This window comes from Heptranchias perlo, chromosome 3 (genome assembly GCF_035084215.1).
Source record: "Heptranchias perlo isolate sHepPer1 chromosome 3, sHepPer1.hap1, whole genome shotgun sequence".
NCBI lineage: Eukaryota > Metazoa > Chordata > Chondrichthyes > Hexanchiformes > Hexanchidae > Heptranchias > Heptranchias perlo.
Window position 1 is genome coordinate 117,224,273 of NC_090327.1, and position 16,476 is coordinate 117,240,748.

The 16,476-nt window shown below is 48.2% G+C and overlaps 1 protein-coding gene across 1 annotated transcript in view; it reads left to right on the forward strand.

Annotated features, from left to right (window-relative positions):
• Nucleotides 1–906: 906 nt before the first annotated feature.
• The window catches only part of sntb1 (syntrophin, basic 1), a 127,842-nt gene continuing 112,272 nt past the window's right edge, over nt 907–16,476 (forward strand). The window contains exons 1-2 of the mRNA XM_067981645.1: nt 907–1,530; nt 11,140–11,359. Of these exons, the coding sequence (XP_067837746.1) occupies nt 1,189–1,530; nt 11,140–11,359 (562 nt within the window). The 5' untranslated portion in view covers nt 907–1,188. The remainder of the gene's footprint in view (nt 1,531–11,139; nt 11,360–16,476) is intronic.

Genomic DNA, 16,476 nt, shown 5'->3' on the forward strand with positions numbered 1-16,476 from the left:
TTTTGCTTTAGCTGTGTTTGCGCCGAACGACCGGTGTTTTGGAAATGGTTCACTATAGATATTAAACTCTATATTTTGCATAAACTATTGATACCGTTTATAATCATTCACGTGCACTTTAAGACGCCCCCATTCTCGTACGTTGCCAAAGTAAGTCGGGGGAAACAGCTTATTTTAAGGTACAATTCAATTTGATCAACGTTCTTGCCATTTAAATGCAAGTGGGAGACTTGCCTTGGTTTCTGATTTTTATGTATAGCAGGAGCCAGGGATTGGCGAGGCTAAGTTTTGGCTTTGCATGTTGGAACTTCAAACTTTTGTTTTGATGGTAAACTATGATTTTTGTGAGTGTTTTTATTCATTATAAATATGTCCACGTATATCTTTGGCTCATATCTCTAACTTCTTCCAATTCTGATGAAAGGTCATCGACCTGAAACGTTAACTCACTCTCTCTCTCTCTCTCTCCACAGATGCTGCCAGACCTGCTGAGTGTTTCCAGCATTTTCTGTTTTTATATCTTTGCCTCATATGTTGGACTTCTGTCATAGCACAACTAAAGCGGTAAATGTAGTTGACTGCCGTGTAGTTTACCTCTCCCAGGCACACGACTACTTGCCAGTGTTTTAAGAGCCACGAAAACAATTTTAAAAAAAAATTGAACCCGCTTATTAATCTCTCTTGACTTTTCTTTCTTTAAATTCGGGTTTTCTCTAGTTAATTTCAACTTGAAACTTACACTCAGGCACAGAGATACACTGGGCGACAGTTTAACCAAAGCTTAAAGAGTTGAGGAGCTGGGTCTTTTTACTTTCTTAAAAGGGTGTAACTTTTCTTGCGCTCTCTCGGGTCACATGCTGACCGAAACTTTTTTGGTGGTTGTTGGGGGGGAAAAGGCTTTAAAGTCGAACTCCACGCCCCTATTGTTCCACAGCCCCAAAACACTCCCTTTGGCTCACTTCAGAAAGTGGGTGGAGATAATTTTTTTTGTTGCCTAACTTGTCGTTTTCGCTCCACCCCAAACACGGTTTGAGTAGAAGAATTTGTTGGCACTGGGAGGAAGAGAGAGAGAAAGAGAAACAAGTAATTTCAGCCCCCCCCCTTCTTTCCCCAAGGGCTCCAATCTCTCTCTCTCTCTCAGACTTAAGTCCTAGGGCTCTCGCATGGTATTTTAAGAATGCGACAAAGATGGCGTTAGTAGGCAGGGTGCAGAGAAGTGGGCTGTTGGAGGTTTTGGTGAGAGATAGCTGGCATCGTGTGCTAGCCACACTGAACGAGGACAACCTCACCCTGAGCTGCGACCCGTCCGGGGACACTGCCGCCTGGAACGGTCTCACCAATGGAGCTCACTCGACCCCGACCCGAGCCGGAGCAGGACCAGGATCTCAGAGTCCCCGAGTGGGATCCCACAGCCCTCAACTCGGATCCCGCAGCCCCAAAGCTACCGGGGTCCGGAATGCCTTCACCGAGCTACCCGAACACATCCCTGAAACCATCAGCAACAAGAAACGAAATGTCAGGGTCGTCAAGGTATTGTATTCATATCTGGACTGTGACAGAATTAGTAGGAATCCCTAACCCTTCTACTCCGGGAGCGGACTGTTGTACTGGTAGTAACTGCATCCCCCCTCACTGTTTGAGATATTGATTTATACTGTTATTTTTGCTTTATTGATATTGTTATTTGTGCATGAATATACTTCGGTAATCAGTTGCAAGCTTCAAAGCTCCAAAGATGTCATGAGCAGAAAGTTTGAGCTTTCCTTCATGTACAGGGGATTGTGTCCAGTGTAATCAGACATTCGCTGTCAATGCCTGTCTGACTATTTTTGCTCGCATTTATCTGTACCCCATTCCCATTGACCACTCAGAAGCGGTGGAACAGTTCATTCTCACACGCCATTGCCACAGACCGTTTCCTTTGGTCATTCTGGCCCCCTTTTTGCAGCTCCTGGTCACATTCAGCTTTTCTATCCTTAGCACTGAAAAGGAAAAGTGGACGTCAGTGCTTTCTCATTTGTATCTGCTGATTTAGCCCATTTATAGAATGCCTCTTACAATCTCAATGTATGACATCGAGATTAGGTTTGGTCTGTGTCGAAGTTCCAAAGATGGCACGATTAAAAAAAAGTTATTACACAGTGCTCCAGGCTGAGACTGATAGAATCAGTCTTTCTGCATTCCCAGGAACTTGTCTGCTGTGATTTTCGTTCCGACGTTATTTACTGCTCAGAGTTACTTTTCTATTAGCTATGAGTCCGAAGTTATTTTTAAAAAAAACATTTTTATTATTCATATGTTTTGCCTTCTCTTGGTTTTAAAAAAAATTATGTGCACAGTAATTATTAACAATTGCTGCATTCCGTCACCAGGACCCCAGCAAGTCTTCACAAATGGAAATACCACAAGATCTGTACAAGTAGCAGTTAACCCTTTGAGTACCTAATGCTTTCCTTTGCTTTTAAAGTGCGGTGGGATTTAGAAGCAGACATCAACACTTATAAACTGACTTGCATTTAACAACTTACAGTGCCTTTAACATAGAAAAGAAACATTCCAAGATGTGTCACAGAGGCGTAATAAAAAAAAGAAAGAATTGCTGAAAATGCAAGTCAGGTATAATTTAGGGCTTAGTGAAGATTTGCCTGTCAGTGGAGTTTTAAAAATAAATCATCCTTGGGTGTTGCTGGCAAGGCTGGCGTTTATGGCCCATCCCTAGTTGCTCTGAGAAGGTGTTGGGCTGCCTTCTTGAACCACTGGTAACAGTTTTTGATATAACTGAGGGGCTTGCTAGGCTCACTTCAGAGGGCAGTTAAGAGTCAACCATGTCGGTGTGGGACTAGAGTGACTTATAAGCCCAGAACGGGTAAAGACGGCAGGTTTCCTTCCCTAAAGGGACATCAGTGAACCAGATGGGTTTTTACAATGATCTGACAGCTTCAATGTCACTTTTACTGAAACCAGCTTTTTATTTCCAGATTTCTTTTGTCAAAATGGGATTTGAACTCACGTTCTCTGGATTATTAGTCTAGGCCTTTAGATTACTAGTAACCTAACTACCACACTACTGTACCAATTAATGGTTAGTATTGGTTTTCTTCCATATAGCACTCTAACCGTAATATAGCAAAGTTAGAAAATATGTATAATCGCCACAGAGGATTTTTTAACAATCTCTGAAGAAGTGTATTGTTTAATCTAATTTGACAAAAAACTTCAAACTGTTAAAGAATTTCCTTGACTTTTATAAAAGGTTCTGTTATTTATCTCAGAACTAAGTGATTTCTGCTTCTAATCTCAGGGAGGCAATGACAGTAAAGGAAGTTACATCAGTTCTCATAACTGGAGTATTGTGTACAGTTCTGGGCGCTGCACCTTAGAATGAATATATTGGCCTTGGAAGGAGTGCAGCGCAGATTCATCAGGAGGGATTAAATAAACAAGGCATGTGTTCCCTGTAATATGGAAAGTTAAGGGGTGATTTGATTGAGGTTTATAGGATTTTGAAAGGAATTGATAGGGTAGATAGAGAGAAACTGGTGAGAGAGTCGAGGACAAGGGGATATAACCTTAAATCAGGGCCAGGTCATTCAGGAGAAAAGTTAGGAAACACTTCTTCACACAAAGGGTGGTAGAAGCATGGAACGCTATCCCACAAAAAGCAGCAGATGCTAGCTGAATTAATCATTTTAAATCTGAGATTGATAGATTTTTGCTAGCCGAGGGCATTAGGGTATATGGAGCCAAGGTGGGTGGATGAATTTAGGATACAGCTTATCCATGATCTTATTGAACGGCGGAACAGGCTCGAGGGACTGAATGGTGTACCTATAATGTACAAACATTGACTACTTTTTGAGCCAATCAGTAGTGCAAGTTTTGGCTAGTAAGTTCCAGAAGGGACTCATATATAAAGTTAAGGACTGAGTGCACAACTATACACTCAATGGACCCTATTTACTTACAGACAGAAAGGCCTTGATTTTTCACGGGGGGCCATGTGGGGAGGGTGCGGGGGAGCCTCGGAGAGTGCGATGAACCCAGCAAGGCTGGAGACGTGGAGGCCCTGCCGGCAGGACCTCATTTAAATAAAACTCTGCAGAGTCCTGCCGGACACCCGGCCAGACTAAATACCTGACCAGTGGGCATCTGGCAGCAGAAGGCCACAGGCGAGGGGGGTCTAATGAGAATGTCCCCCGGCACTTAGTTGTTGGGGGGACAGTGGAAGGCTCTGGGCTGCGATCGGGTTGGAGGGGTTGGATGGTGGAGGTGGGGGGAGGCTGTCGGCAGGGATCAGGAAGTGGGGAGAAGCCTCTGGTCATGATCAGAAGGGGTTGGGAAGGACCTGTCAAATATCGGGGGGAAGGGGCTAGCCCGGCGCAAGGGAGGCCTAAGGCTTCCTTCTGAGGCCCAGGGGAGCATGCCTGCCCCTCCTGGCCCACAAAGAAGCCTAAAATAAAACTCTAAAACTCGCCTTCTGGGCCTCTTCTGGCCCAGGATCCGGCTCCCGACAGGTTTGCCTGACGGGGGAGCCGACATTGCCCCCACCTCCACTCCCCTCCCCCATCCCTCATCCTCCTCCCCATCCCTCATCCTCCTCCCCCATCCCTCATCCTCCTCCCCATCCCTCATCCTCCTCCCCATCCCTCATCCTCCTCCCCATCCCTCATCCTCCTCCCCATCCCTCATCCTCCTCCCCATCCCTCATCCTCCTCCCCATCCCTCATCCTCCTCCCCATCCCTCATCCTCCTCCCCATCCCTCATCCTCCTCCCCATCCCTCATCCTCCTCCCCATCCCTCATCCTCCTCCCCATCCCTCATCCTCCTCCCCATCCCTCATCCTCCTCCCCATCCCTCATCCTCCTCCCCATCCCTCATCCTCCTCCCCATCCCTCATCCTCCTCCCCATCCCTCATCCTCCTCCCCATCCCTCATCCTCCTCCCCATCCCTCATCCTCCTCCCCATCCCTCATCCTCCTCCCCATCCCTCATCCTCCTCCCCATCCCTCATCCTCCTCCCCATCCCTCATCCTCCTCCCCATCCCTCATCCTCCTCCCCATCCCTCATCCTCCTCCCCATCCCTCATCCTCCTCCCCATCCCTCATCCTCCTCCCCATCCCTCATCCTCCTCCCCATCCCTCATCCTCCTCCCCATCCCTCATCCTCCTCCCCATCCCTCATCCTCCTCCCCATCCCTCATCCTCCTCCCCATCCCTCATCCTCCTCCCCATCCCTCATCCTCCTCCCCATCCCTCATCCTCCTCCCCATCCCTCATCCTCCTCCCCATCCCTCATCCTCCTCCCCATCCCTCATCCTCCTCCCCATCCCTCATCCTCCTCCCCATCCCTCATCCTCCTCCCCATCCCTCATCCTCCTCCCCATCCCTCATCCTCCTCCCCATCCCTCATCCTCCTCCCCATCCCTCATCCTCCTCCCCATCCCTCATCCTCCTCCCCATCCCTCATCCTCCTCCCCATCCCTCATCCTCCTCCCCATCCCTCATCCTCCTCCCCATCCCTCATCCTCCTCCCCATCCCTCATCCTCCTCCCCATCCCTCATCCTCCTCCCCATCCCTCATCCTCCTCCCCATCCCTCATCCTCCTCCCCATCCCTCATCCTCCTCCCCATCCCTCATCCTCCTCCCCATCCCTCATCCTCCTCCCCATCCCTCATCCTCCTCCCCATCCCTCATCCTCCTCCCCATCCCTCATCCTCCTCCCCATCCCTCATCCTCCTCCCCATCCCTCATCCTCCTCCCCATCCCTCATCCTCCTCCCCATCCCTCATCCTCCTCCCCATCCCTCATCCTCCTCCCCATCCCTCATCCTCCTCCCCATCCCTCATCCTCCTCCCCATCCCTCATCCTCCTCCCCATCCCTCATCCTCCTCCCCATCCCTCATCCTCCTCCCCATCCCTCATCCTCCTCCCCATCCCTCATCCTCCTCCCCATCCCTCATCCTCCTCCCCATCCCTCATCCTCCTCCCCATCCCTCATCCTCCTCCCCATCCCTCATCCTCCTCCCCATCCCTCATCCTCCTCCCCATCCCTCATCCTCCTCCCCATCCCTCATCCTCCTCCCCATCCCTCATCCTCCTCCCCATCCCTCATCCTCCTCCCCATCCCTCATCCTCCTCCCCATCCCTCATCCTCCTCCCCATCCCTCATCCTCCTCCCCATCCCTCATCCTCCTCCCCATCCCTCATCCTCCTCCCCATCCCTCATCCTCCTCCCCATCCCTCATCCTCCTCCCCATCCCTCATCCTCCTCCCCATCCCTCATCCTCCTCCCCATCCCTCATCCTCCTCCCCATCCCTCATCCTCCTCCCCATCCCTCATCCTCCTCCCCATCCCTCATCCTCCTCCCCATCCCTCATCCTCCTCCCCATCCCTCATCCTCCTCCCCATCCCTCATCCTCCTCCCCATCCCTCATCCTCCTCCCCATCCCTCATCCTCCTCCCCATCCCTCATCCTCCTCCCCATCCCTCATCCTCCTCCCCATCCCTCATCCTCCTCCCCATCCCTCATCCTCCTCCCCATCCCTCATCCTCCTCCCCATCCCTCATCCTCCTCCCCATCCCTCATCCTCCTCCCCATCCCTCATCCTCCTCCCCATCCCTCATCCTCCTCCCCATCCCTCATCCTCCTCCCCATCCCTCATCCTCCTCCCCATCCCTCATCCTCCTCCCCATCCCTCATCCTCCTCCCCATCCCTCATCCTCCTCCCCATCCCTCATCCTCCTCCCCATCCCTCATCCTCCTCCCCATCCCTCATCCTCCTCCCCATCCCTCATCCTCCTCCCCATCCCTCATCCTCCTCCCCATCCCTCATCCTCCTCCCCATCCCTCATCCTCCTCCCCATCCCTCATCCTCCTCCCCATCCCTCATCCTCCTCCCCATCCCTCATCCTCCTCCCCATCCCTCATCCTCCTCCCCATCCCTCATCCTCCTCCCCATCCCTCATCCTCCTCCCCATCCCTCATCCTCCTCCCCATCCCTCATCCTCCTCCCCATCCCTCATCCTCCTCCCCATCCCTCATCCTCCTCCCCATCCCTCATCCTCCTCCCCATCCCTCATCCTCCTCCCCATCCCTCATCCTCCTCCCCATCCCTCATCCTCCTCCCCATCCCTCATCCTCCTCCCCATCCCTCATCCTCCTCCCCATCCCTCATCCTCCTCCCCATCCCTCATCCTCCTCCCCATCCCTCATCCTCCTCCCCATCCCTCATCCTCCTCCCCATCCCTCATCCTCCTCCCCATCCCTCATCCTCCTCCCCATCCCTCATCCTCCTCCCCATCCCTCATCCTCCTCCCCATCCCTCATCCTCCTCCCCATCCCTCATCCTCCTCCCCATCCCTCATCCTCCTCCCCATCCCTCATCCTCCTCCCCATCCCTCATCCTCCTCCCCATCCCTCATCCTCCTCCCCATCCCTCATCCTCCTCCCCATCCCTCATCCTCCTCCCCATCCCTCATCCTCCTCCCCATCCCTCATCCTCCTCCCCATCCCTCATCCTCCTCCCCATCCCTCATCCTCCTCCCCATCCCTCATCCTCCTCCCCATCCCTCATCCTCCTCCCCACCCCTCATCCTCCTCCCCACCCCTCATCCTCCTCCCCACCCCTCATCCTCCTCCCCACCCCTCATCCTCCTCCCCACCCCTCATCCTCCTCCCCACCCCTCATCCTCCTCCCCATCCCTCATCCTCCTCCCCATCCCTCATCCTCCTCCCCATCCCTCATCCTCCTCCCCATCCCTCATCCTCCTCCCCATCCCTCATCCTCCTCCCCATCCCTCATCCTCCTCCCCATCCCTCATCCTCCTCCCCATCCCTCATCCTCCTCCCCATCCCTCATCCTCCTCCCCATCCCTCATCCTCCTCCCCATCCCTCATCCTCCTCCCCATCCCTCATCCTCCTCCCCATCCCTCATCCTCCTCCCCATCCCTCCTCTTCCCCTCCCATCCCCCCTTGTATTATCTTAACCTCCCACACCACCCCCAACCCCCAGCCCAGTTTCCACCAGGTTGTGGCAGTTAAAATCGGGGTAGTTACTTTATTATACACTCTGGCTTGAGTTATAGATCGGAATTGTTTTTACTCTCACCCATGTGAGGATCTCAGTGGATAATAGTCCTTGTAAGGTCAAAGGCCAAACGCTATGACGTTGGGTGCCATTGTATGAAGATTTCTCATAGAATGATAATCACATTTTAAAAGTGTTCAATAGGTCACCACAGAGCTTTGCTAAAATAAAAGGTCACTTTCTTGGACTCTTGTTCTTGTCAATAGACAGGCCCTCTCACAAATCAATGACTTCATTTAAAATATATATGCACATATCCAGAATTTTCTATTTTTAATGCAGATTTCCACCCTTCATGTTTTACTCTTTTTCTTTCAAATTTGAGTTGATTTATTTGTTGAAGAAGTACTGTTATGTGGGTAACACCTACAATCCTGCATTTTCAAAAATTGTTTGAGAGTTTACACTCACGCAAACATTATCCGAAGTCATTGGGCCAGAATTTATCGTGAGTGGTGAAAGAACTGTACCTGCTGTTTGTTAGACTTGCACTTTCCCATAGACTTTCCATGGGGTTTTTACACAGCAAATTGCTGTCAGCAGGAGATCCAAACAGCGTGGTGCCCTCTACAGGGCATCTGGGACCTGTGTGAACAGGGCAAGCAACTGTGTATCTTATTAACCAATCAGATTGAAGACTTGTTAATGAGCAGCGCAGCATCTGAACCAGGAAGTGTAAGTTAGAATCGTCAAATCAGGTACAGAAAGAGAAATAAAGAGAGGGAAAGAGGTTGGATGAAGAGAGAGAGAAAAGATACAGAAAGAAAAAGTAAAAAAAACATTTTATTCAAATTTTTTTAAAAATCTCCAACAATAATTAAAAGTTGAAGGATTGAGAGTCCACACTTGTAAATGTTAATTTTTAAAAATTCATTCATGGGATGTGGGCGTCGCTGGCAAGGCCAGCATTTATTGCCCATCCCTAATTGCCCTTGAGAGGGTGGTGGTGAGCCGCCTTGAACCACTGTAGTCTGTGCGGTAAAGGTTCTCCCACAGTGCTGTTAGGTAAGGAGTTTCAGGATTTTGACCCAGCGACGATGAAGGAACGGCGATATATTTCCAAGTCGGGATGGTGTGTGACTTGGAGGGAAATGTGCAGGTGGTGGTGTTCCCATGTGCCTGCTGCCATTATCCTTCTAGATGGTAGAGGTCGCGGGTTTGGGAGGTGCTGTCAAAGAAGCCTTGGCGAGTTGCTGCAGTGCATCCTGTGGATGGTACACACTGCAGCCACGGTGCGCCGGTGGTGAAGGGAGTGAATGTTTAGGGTGGTGGATGGGGTGCCAATCAAGTGGGCTGCTTTGTCCTGGATGGTGTCGAGCTCCTTGAGTGTTGTTGGGGCTGCACTCATCCAGGCATGTGGAGAGTATTCCATCACACTCCTGACTTGTGCCTTGTAGATGGTGGAAAGGCTTTGGGGAGCCAGGAGGTGAGTCACTTGCCGCAGAATACCCAGCCTCTGACCTGCTCTTGTAGCCACAGTATTTATATGGCTGGTCCAGTTAAGTTTCTGGTCAATGGTGACCCCCAGGATGTTGATGGTGGGGGATTCGGCGATGGTAATGCCGTTGAATGTCAAGGGGAGGTGGTTAGACTCTCTCTTGTTGGAGATGGACATTGCCTGGCACTTGTCTGGCGTGAATGTTACTTGCCACTTATCAGCCCAAGCCTGGATGTTGTCTCAGTGTCAGAGAGGTTGTTTGGCAGTAATTAAGACTTACCACGCCGTTAAAAGGGTGCTTAGACTGAAATGGACAAGTCCTAACTTTTTGTGGCGTGTTTAGTCTGTATCTACGACGTCAGTGCAGGAACTTCATGCCATTCAATACATTTGAACGGGGAGCCAGACAGCGAGATGCTGTTTTCGTGCAGCTTACGGAGGAGTGGCGCATCTCGGACAGCAACTTTCAGATTTCCACATTTAACTGCATATCTTCGCTCGCCTGAAGTTGCTGTCCGATATGCGCATAAATAACGGTGAGCGCTGTTAGCCTCACCGTTATTTTGACAGCAAATTCTGGTTCATTATGCGTTTTGATTTGAAAGTGCTTGTGGGAGTATATTCAGCACTAAGCTTTTGTGCCCCAAGTTACACTGGGAGCAATGCAGAGTTAAGGGCTGAAGTAACTTGTTTGTTTTTGGTCTCAGAGGTTTTATATTATCTGATATAACCTTACAACAGAGAAAGTCTTAATTAGTGCTCTTCCTGTGTCTGCATAGCACGATAATGACTCAGATAATTTTTGCAACAGAATTGCAAGTGCTCAATGGAAAGATCAGTGGCTACTGCCTGTGTTCCAATGTCTCAGCAATCTGTAGTCTGTCACACAGCAACAGGTCTCCAAGACCTCCATAGCCTCGCTCCTCTCTATCTCTGTAACCTCCTCCAGCCCTGCAACCCTCTGAGAACTCTGTGTTCCTCCAATTCTGGCCTCTAATGCATCCCCGATTTCCTTTGCTCCACCATTGGCAGCCGTGCCTTCAGCTGCCTAGACCCTAAACTCTGGAATTCCCTTCCTAAACCTCTCCGCCTCTCTACCTCTCTCTCCTCCTTTAAGATGCTCCTTAAAACCTATCTCTTTGACCAAGCTTTTGGTCCTAATGACTCTTTGTGACTTGGTGTCAAATGTTGTCTGATTATGCTCCCGTGAAGCGCCTTGGGACTTTTTACTACATTAAAAGGCACCATATAAACGCAAGTTATTGTTGCAAGAGCTAGAAACAGAAGTTATAGCAGGTTCGATTTAACGTCTCATTCAAAAGACAGAACCCCCCCCGACAGTGCAGCACTCCCTCGGTTCTGCATTGGGAGTGTCAGCCTGGATTTTATGCTCAAGTCTGTGGAGTGGGACTTAAACCCACGACCTTTTGACTCAGGGGCGAGAGAGCCACCAACTGAGCCACGGCTGCCACCTTAAAAGAGAGCAGGAACCAGTTGGTGTCCTGCGGGATTCTAGTAAACAATAATCTGAGAGTCCCGCCGTTAGGGAACGCACGACTATGATCTTCGCTGAGCTCCAATGTAATAGCCATTTTCTTTTCTCCTTCAAGCAAGAGGTCGGGGGACTGGGGATCAGCATCAAGGGAGGCAAAGAAAACAAGATGCCGATCCTGATCTCGAAGATCTTCAAAGGTCTGGCGGCTGACCAGACTGAAGCTCTTTATGTGGGGGACGCCATCTTGTCCGTGAATGCTGTGGACCTGAGGGATGCAACGCATGATGAGGCAGTGCAAGTGTTGAAGAGAGCTGGCAAGGAGGTCCTCCTGGAGGGTAAGTTGGCACTTACTTACTCTGAGCAAGATATGACTAATCGGAGTTATAGGGCTAATTTTAACCTAACTCACCGGGCGGGAATCTCCCGGGATATCGGGGAACGTCGGTTTTACACTCTGCCCGATATTAACTTCAACAGAGAGTAAAATCAAACGGGGTGTAAAACCAGGGTCACACCCAATCAGTTTCCCAACGGGCGGATTAGGTTAAAATTGAGCCCCATGTTTCTTTAATTATTCACGATTGCAATGAAACCATATTTGAGGGAAGTTTTTTACCCAAGTTTTTTAAAAATCCAATCAACATCTTAATCCTTGGTTTGTCAAAGGTATTGAGTGAAAATTTATGAATTGCTTGTGAAGTGAACTGTTGGATTGTTGTTTCTGATTAAGGAAATATCAAGGTTTGAGGTTTATTTTCCAAACATGTGGAATATGAATATCAAGTTTGTAGCACTGGTTGAGTAAACTCAAAGGATTCAGTGCTATTTTGTCCCTCTAGTCAGGCTCCATTATTTAAAATGAGGGTCATAGAAATCTAGTCCTGTAGCACCATAGCACTAGACAACTTCTTGCAAAATGTCTGAGAAAGAAAGACTTGCATTTATGTGGCACCTTTCACGACCTCACGATGTCCCAAAGCGATTTAAAGCCAATTAAGTACTTTTGAAATGTAGTCACTGTTGTAATGTAGGAAATGTGGCAGCCAATTTGTGCACAGCAAGGTCCCACAAACAGCAATATGATAATGACCAGATAATCTCTTTTTAGTGATGTTGGTTGAGGGATAAATATTGGCCAGGACACTGGGGAGAACTCCCCTGTTCCTCTTCAAAATAGTGCCGTGGGATCTTTTACATCCACCTGAGAGGGCAGACGGGGCCTTGGATTAACATCTCATCTGACAGTGCAGCAATTCCCTCAGTACTGCAGTGGGAGTGTCGGCTTGGACTATAAGCTCAAGTCTCTGGAGTGAGACTTAAACCTGCAATTCTTCTGATTGAGGCGAGAGTGTTACTCACCGACCCAGGGCAGGATCTGAGTATTGTAACATTCAGTTTCTGAACCAGTACACCCACAAAACAACTTTCTAGCCCCTCTTTAAATAAATTCAGCAATACCAGGCAATGCTGCTGACCATTAGGCTACTAATTAATAACGCACTGTAAAATTCTAATAATTTTTTTTAAAGTATTTGAATGTAAAAAGAAAGTATTACCTGGGAGCTGCTGTTAAATTAGTAGTAATGGTTCAACTTCTGGATATTGAGACTTTTAGATTCATTTTGAGCATTCCTGTTTCATGATATTTGGAGTTAGGCCTTAATGATGGTTCATAATAAAGGGTGTTTTACCCCTTTTGTGGAGCGATTCCTGAAGCAAATTATCATTTACAGTGAATCTCAGACTGTTCTATAATTTTGTACATATTATAGTGACACTCAGCGGAAATAAGTTACAGCCAAATAAATTTAGACACCAAATGCAGTGTTTAGCTGACTTAAGCAACTCCTAGGAAAGTTGTTGTGGTAGTTGAGATCACAGCGTCTGTGAGGGCACAGGGAAATGATAAGCTAGAGACGTTTTTCAGACGTAAAATGTCTTTATTAAAATGAGACAAAACTATTGATGCTCCAGGTACTTGATTGGGTACCAAGGGACAGGTGGAATGGTAATGTGATCCATGATAGATGCATTTAGATCTACTGGGTTGTGAGATGTGTTATACAGCAGTTCCAGCATTAACTTGAGCAGGGAAATGAAAGCAATGCTATCTCAGGATGACGTAGTGTGATTCTGCTTAAGATGTCTACCACACAATCAGGCTGATTATTGTAGTTTAAAATGGCAAACGAGAGTGGTTAGCACTTCAATGCTACATTAGATTCTGGGCATTTGAACAGAGAAAGGAAGGCGAAAGAAAGCACAGTTGATTGTAGAGGCTTATTTTGTGAAATTAAAATCAAATCATTCATTTTTGATTTGTTTTTTAAAATACTGTGACAAAAATCCCCAATCAATTGCCACATGTAGAATAGCTGGTGAAAAACTGAAGCAGAGCCAATTTTGAAAGATTTGAAAGTCACTTTCAATGTTGGCACATGAAGAATGACATCTATTTTTAAAGTGCTGCCAGTGATTATTAGTGTCAGCTGTGGTTCAGTGGGTAGCACTCTCACCTCTGAGTCAAACGGTCATGGGTTTAACTCCCACTCCAGAGACTTGAGCACATAATCCAGGCTGACACTCCCTGTGCAGTACTGAGGGAGTGCTGCAACGTGCAAGGTGCCGTCTTTCGGAAGAGACGTTAAACTGAGGCCCTGTCTGCCCTTGCTTTCTGTTAAAAGTATTCCAATATCACCTTTTGACTAAAAGATTATGCGGTCGATTCTATGATCTAGTGCTCCCAGTGGGGAGCAGCACTTGCGGGTATGTGGCCTGTGAGTGTTCTGTCCATGGTGAAATCCCATTTCCCATCATTTTGTCTTTCTTGAAGGGTTTTGATAGAGTGAATAAGGAGAAACTGTTTCCACTGGCAGGAGGGTCAGTAACCAGAGGACAGAAAGTTAAGATAATTGGCAGAAGAATCTGGGGGTTGGGGGTTGGCGGGGGGGAAGGGAGATGAGGAGAATTATTTTTACACAGCGAGTTGTTATGATCTGGAATGCACTGCCTGAAAGGGTGGTGGAAGCAGATTCAATTGTAACATTCAAAAGGCAATTGGATATATGCTTGAAAAGGAAAAAGTTTGCAGGGCTAAAGAGAGAGAGTGGGGGAGTGGGACTAATTGGATAGCGCTTTCAAAGAGCTGGCACAGGTATGATGGGCCGAATAGCCGCCTCCTGTGCTGTATGACTCTATGAATGTATTGGAGATGTAGCTTGTTTAGTTTACACCTGGTGCAGTGCTCCTAGATTCACTGCCACTTCTTAGAATCTTGCTTTAAGTTAGTGGCATTCATTAGTAATAATCATAATCCTCAGGGGACTCTAGGCTGCTGCAACTTATACTACAATCATCCTTCGTTGGACTCATTTAACATTAGTGTTGGATTTGATTAGCAGTAATAATAGAACGTTGACTGGTGATCTTCCCAATGAACCCTGTCCATACATGTTTTTGCTATAACAAGAAAATCTAGGAGTAAGTACTTCACATTGAAACTACTTAACCTGAGAGTTTCCTTTCCCATTTAACAAGCAAACATTGAGATCACATGGAAAGCAAAAATAAAATAACAGTCCTGGACTTGGGCCAAGCATTCATAACCCAGCAGGTAATGTGAAGGAATCTTGCCGATCGCTACTGAATTCATTGGTCCCTGGAAAATAGACAAAAACTCACAATCTCTGTTGCCGACGTGTTCTGTGTGTGTGAAAGGAGCAACACTGTATCAACCTGCTCACGTGGACAACAAGTAAACAAGCAACGAAAACATAATCTGCTTCTTCAGATGGTTTTCAATAGCAATATGCATTTTTAAATAATGTAATGGTTTTCAATAGCAATATGCATTTTTAAATAATGTAACAAAAAGGGACATTTACCATGGCACAACCCCAAATCAAGCTTTAACTGTCTACTTGCCATGGCTCAGTGGGTAGCACTCTCACCTCTGAGTTAGAAGGTCGTGGGTTCAATTCTTACTCGAGAGATTTGAGCTCATAATCCAAGCTGACACTCCCAGTGCAGTACTGAGGAAGTGCTGAACTGTCAGATGTGCTGTTTTTTGGATGAGACATTAAACCGAGGCCCTGTCTGCCCCCTCAGGTGGATGTAAAAGATCCCATGGCACTGTTTTGAAGAAGAGTAGGGGAGTTCTCCCCAGTGTACTGACCAATATTTATCCCTCAACACCTAAAAACAGATTATCTGGTCATTATCACATTGTTGTTTGTGGGACCTTGCTGTGTAAAAATTGGCTGCCGCGTTTCCTACATTTATAATAGTGACTACACCTCTAAAGTGCTTCATTGTCTGTAAAATGCTTTGGGATGTCCTGAACTTGTGAAAGGCACTACATAAATACAGTGTCCTAGGCCCAACCATCTTCAGCTGCTTCATCAATGACCTTCCCTCCAGCATAAGGTCACAAATGGGGATGTTCGCTGATGATTGCACAGTGTTCAGTTCCATTCGCAACCCCTCAAATAATGAAGCAGTCCGAGCCCGCATGCAGTAAGACCTGGACAACATCCAGGCATGGGCTCATAAGTGGCAAGTAACATTTGCACCAGGCAATGACCATCTCCAACAAGAGAGAGTCTAACCACCTCCCCTTGACATTCAACGGCATTACCATCGCCGAATCCCCCACCATCAACATCCTGGGGGTCACCTTTGACCAGAAACTTAACTGGACCAGCCATATAAATACTGTGGCTACAAGAGCAGGTCAGAGGCTGGGTATTCTGCGGCAAGTGACTCACCTCCTGGCTCCCCAAAGCCTTTCCACCATCTACAAGGCACAAGTCAGGAGTGTGATGGAATACTCTCCACTTGCTTGGATGAGTGCAGCTCCAACAACACTCAAGAAGCTCGACACCATCCAGGACAAAGCAGCCCGCTTGATTGGCACCCCATCCACCACCCTAAACATTCACTCCCTTCACCACCGGCGCACAATGGCTGCAGTGTGTACCATCCACAGGATGCACTGCAGCAACTCGCCAAGGCTTCTTCGACATCACCTCCCAAACCCGCGACCTCTACCACCTAGAAGGACAAGAGCAGCAGGCACATGGGAACAACACCACCTGCACGTTCCCCTCCAAGTCACACACCATCCCGACTTGGAAATATATCGCCGTTCATCGTCTCTGGGTCAAAATCCTGGAACTCCCTTCCTAACAGCACTGTGGGAGAACCTTCACCACACAGACTGCAGCGGTTCAAGAAGGCGGCTCACCACCACCTTCTCAAGGGCAATTAGGGATGGGCAATAAATGCCGGCCTCGCCAGTGACGCCCACATCCCATGAACGAATTTTTTAAAAAGTCTTTCTTTCCTTCCCCAGTCATCCTGTGAGATTACCAGTTAGTGCGAATTTAGGGACAATGTGGGCCGTTGGCTCACTAGTAACTGGATTGAGACTTTCAAACTTGGCTGATGTGGG